Source organism: Haliaeetus leucocephalus, unplaced genomic scaffold (genome assembly GCF_000737465.1).
Source record: "Haliaeetus leucocephalus isolate CR32 unplaced genomic scaffold, Haliaeetus_leucocephalus-4.0 Scaffold459, whole genome shotgun sequence".
Lineage (NCBI taxonomy): Eukaryota > Metazoa > Chordata > Aves > Accipitriformes > Accipitridae > Haliaeetus > Haliaeetus leucocephalus.
The window spans coordinates 4,959-8,994 of NW_010972895.1; the positions used below are offsets into that span (position 1 = coordinate 4,959).

Genomic DNA, 4,036 nt, shown 5'->3' on the forward strand with positions numbered 1-4,036 from the left:
CCCCCCGTGTGTGTCCCCCACAGATCCCTACGCCTATGACCTCCCCGAGGACGTCAGCGAGGGCTTCGGGGCGTCTCTCACCTCCGTTCTGGAGCTGGCGGGTGCCCGCCCCCACAACGGTGGGTCTGGGGGGGGGCCCCGGTGTCTGGGGAGGGCGGACATGGACACGGCCCCCCCCAGGCAGGGGTGACACGCGGAGTCCCCCAGACTCGTCCCTGGGCCGTCGCATTGTGCTGAGCAGCGAGGGGTCCCTCCACGTCTACCTGCTCCTCGACGCCTCTGGCAGCGTCCGCTCGGAGAACTTCCGCCTCTTCCAGGAGTGTGGGGCTGCCATCGTCGACAGGGTGGGACATGGGGTGGGGGGGGAACACAGGGTTGGGGGACACACACCGTGGTGGGAATGGGCTGGAACCGTGGGTTAGGACCACAGGGGTGGGATGAGGTGGGACTGGGGAGGGACTGTGGTACAACTGTGGTGGGATCATTGGTGGGATCGTGGTGGGACCTTGGGTGGGGTCATGGTGGGACCATGGGTAGGACCATGCGTGGGACTGTTGTGGGATCATGGATGGAACCGTGGTGGGATCATGGTGAGACCAGGGAGGAACAGGCTGGGACCTTGGTAGAACTGTAGCGGGAGAATGGGAACCCCATGGTGGGACTATGGTGAGACAGGGGTGGTCCACAGTGGGATGGGTGGGACCACCAAGGATGGAGGAGACCGCGGTGAGAGAGGCTGGGACCACGGCAGGACCATGGGGGAGCTGTGATGGATCCTGGGTGGGATCATGGTGGGACCGCAGAGGAATGAACTGGAACCTCGGTAGGACCACAGGGACACAGGGCAGGACCATGGGGACACCATGGTGGGACCATGGAGGAGCAGGCTGGGACTGTGGTGGGGACCTGACCCCCCTCCCCACCACAGCTCAGCAGCTTTGAGGTGGCTGTGAGCTTTGCCGTCATCTCCTTCGCCAGCCGGGCCCTGGTCATTGTGTCCACGGCCGAGGATGAGTCGGCTGACGCCGACGAGGTTCTCCACCGCCTGGAGAACATGACCTTCACTGGTGCGTCCCAGCGGCTGGGAAGGGCCCCCGGCATCCGGGGAAGGGACCCTGGTGTCCGGGACCTGGCGGGTCTCCATCTCCCCATAGACCACGGCAACGCGACGGGCACCAACGTCCGCGGGGCGCTGATGGAGGTCTACCACATGCTCCTCTTCCAGAAGGCGCGGGCAGAGCGGATGGGCCACCCTGACTCCTGGCGGCACATCCGCCATGTCGTCATCCTGCTGACGGACGGTGGGGACCTGCGGTGGGGGGACAGGGACACCTGGGGGAGGGGGTGGGTCACCTGGGTGACCCCCCCTCTCGCTGCCCCACAGGCAGGTTCAACGTTGGGGGGCACCCCCGGGACGTGGTGGCTAAGATTGAGGATGTGCTGGAGATCAAGCCGGACCGGGAGGACTACTTGGGTGGGTGCTGGGGGGGGATGGGGACCTTGGGCAGATCTTGGGGACATGAAGGGTGGCTTTGGGGACCTCGAGGGTGGTGCTGGGGACCTCATGGTGGCTCTTGGGACCTCGAAGATGGTTTTGGGGACCTTGAGGGTGGTTTGGGGACGTTAAAGAGGATGTTAGGGATCTTGAGGGTGGTTTGAGGACTTCAGTGGTGGCTTTGGGGACCTTGAAGATGGTTTTGGGGACCTCGAGGGTGGTTTGGGGACATTAAAGAGGATGTTGGGGATCTTGAGGGTGGTTTGAGGACTTCAGTGGTGGCTTTTGGGACCTTGAAGATCGTTTTGGGGATCTCGAGGGTGGCTTTGGAGACCTCAAGGGTGCTTTGGGGACATTAAAGAGGATGTTGGGGATCCTGAGGGTGGTTTGAGAACTTCAGTGGTGGCTTTTGGGGACCTTGAAGATGGTTTTGGGGACCTCAAGGGTGGTTTGGAGACATTAAAGAGGATGTTGGGGATCTTGAGGGTGGTTTGAGAACTTCAGTGGTGGCTTTTGGGACCATGAAGATGGTTTTGGGGACTTCAGGGGTGGTTTGAGGACCTTGAGGGTGGTTTGGGGCCAACGCACCCCCCAAGGGCCCCCATGCAGCTCCCCACAACCCCCACCAGGTCCCCGGTCTGTGTGTCCTTGGCCCCGTCTCCCCCCATCACTGTTTGCTCTTGCGCCACTGCTGGGGTGGCCCCGATGGGCCCCTCCTGCCCGTGCGGTCACAGCCCCGTCCCTGTCCCCAGGGCCGGACCTTGCCCCCACCCCAGCCCACGTGGGGCTGGCTCTGGGCACCCAGAGCCATCCATGTCCTGGGTCACCCAACACCCTTTACGTGCCTCCAACCCCCCCTTGGTGCCCCCAGATCTGTCCTGACACCCCAAACACCCATCGAGGTGCCCCCAAGCCCCCTTTTAGGTGCCTCCAACCCCTTTTGAAATGCCCCAAGCCCTGTTCTAGGTGCCCCAAGCCCTGTTCTAGGTGCCCCAAGCCCTGTTGAGGTGTCCCAAGCCCTGTTCTAGGTGCCTCAAGCCCCACTGAGATGCTCCAAACCCCCTTTTAGGTGTCCTAGACCCATTTTGGGTGCCCCAAACCCACCTCAGATACCCCCCAAGCCCCTAATAGGTGCCCCCAACCCCATTTTTGACACCCCAAGCCCAGTTCCAGCTGCCCCCAGACCCCTCCCATGCCCCCCTGAGCCCCCCTCATCCCCCCGCCCCAGACATCTACGCCTTTGGGGTGGGGGCGCTGGAGGTGGACGTGGCGGAGCTGGCGGCGGTGGCCTCGCACCGGCGGGACGAGACCCACGCCTTCAAGCTGGCAGACGCGGCGGCACTGCAGGAAGCGCTGGAGGCGGCGCTGGTGGCCACCACCCTTGGGGACCTCTGCGGCGTCATCGTCCCCACCAGAGCCTCCCGGCCCCCCTGGCACGTCATCCTGAGGGTGAGACCCCCACTGTGGGGGGACCCACATCCCACTGGGGACCCAGGCGTCTGGGGGGGGTCCTGCACCCCAATGCCCACTAGGGACCCAGATGTTTTGGGGGGTCCCACAGCCCACTGGGGACCCAGGCGTCTGGGGGGGGTCCCACACCCCAATGCTCACTGGGGACCCCAGCATCTGGAGGGTCCCGCAGCCCACTGGGGACCCAGGCATCTGGGCCCCCTCCTCCCCCCAAACCCCCTCCCAGGGGACCCAGGTGTCCGGGACCCCCCCCGGGGGGGGGTCCCCGTCACCCATGGGTGCTGACGGTGATGCCGTAGGCAGGGCGGGAGCAGCGCTGTGCGGGGTCCCTGGTGGGGGGCCGCTGGGTGCTGACGGCAGCACACTGCTTCCTGGGGGGCCCCGCGCCCCACGCCTGGACCGCTGACCTGGGTAGGATGCTCGGGGGGGACCCCCCGCTCCCCTGCCCACCCCCCAGCCCCCCGCCCCGGGGGGACCCTGGCGTTTGGCTGATGGGGGAGTTTGGGGGGGGGCAGGGGAGGGGGAGCTTGTGCCCCTCCAGCACTGGGTGCTCCACGAGAACTTCGACGTCCGTGCTGGGGTGTCCCGGGGGATCCCCGAATTTTACGATTACGACGTGGCCCTGGTGGAGCTGGAGCGGGAGGTGGGGACCCGCGGGACCCCCAGGTGAGTGGGGGGGGTGAGGGGGCACGGGGGGGTCCCCAGGGGCACCCTGAACCCCCCTTCTCCCCCCAGGCGCGTCTGCATCCCCTGCACTGAAGACGCCAACCGGGCGATGAGGAAACCACCGGGGATGACCTGCGAGGAGCAAGGTGGGGACCCCGGCGTCTGGGGGGACACACCCAGGCGTCAGGGGGGGTACCCAGGCATCCGGGGTGCTGAGCCTGCCCCCCTGCCTGACCCCCCCAGAGGCCGAGCTGCTGGGTCGGCCCCGGGTCCCGGCTGAGTTCGTCTCCCTGGACCCGCAGAGGATGGGGGTGCAGATCAAGAGACAGGAGGCGGTGAGGACCCCGGCGTCCTGGGGGCGGGGGAGAACGCCGGCATTTGGGGGGGATCCTGGCATTTGGGGGG

The 4,036-nt window shown here is 66.2% G+C and overlaps 1 protein-coding gene across 1 annotated transcript in view; it reads left to right on the forward strand.

Annotated features, from left to right (window-relative positions):
• The window catches only part of C2 (complement component 2), a 7,784-nt gene that overhangs the window by 2,989 nt on the left and 759 nt on the right, over nt 1–4,036 (forward strand). Inside the window, exons 3-12 of the mRNA XM_010575243.1 lie at nt 24–119; nt 208–344; nt 929–1,067; nt 1,155–1,301; nt 1,385–1,474; nt 2,724–2,944; nt 3,265–3,376; nt 3,481–3,631; nt 3,701–3,777; nt 3,875–3,966. Of these exons, the coding sequence (XP_010573545.1) occupies nt 24–119; nt 208–344; nt 929–1,067; nt 1,155–1,301; nt 1,385–1,474; nt 2,724–2,944; nt 3,265–3,376; nt 3,481–3,631; nt 3,701–3,777; nt 3,875–3,966 (1,262 nt within the window). The remainder of the gene's footprint in view (nt 1–23; nt 120–207; nt 345–928; nt 1,068–1,154; nt 1,302–1,384; nt 1,475–2,723; nt 2,945–3,264; nt 3,377–3,480; nt 3,632–3,700; nt 3,778–3,874; nt 3,967–4,036) is intronic.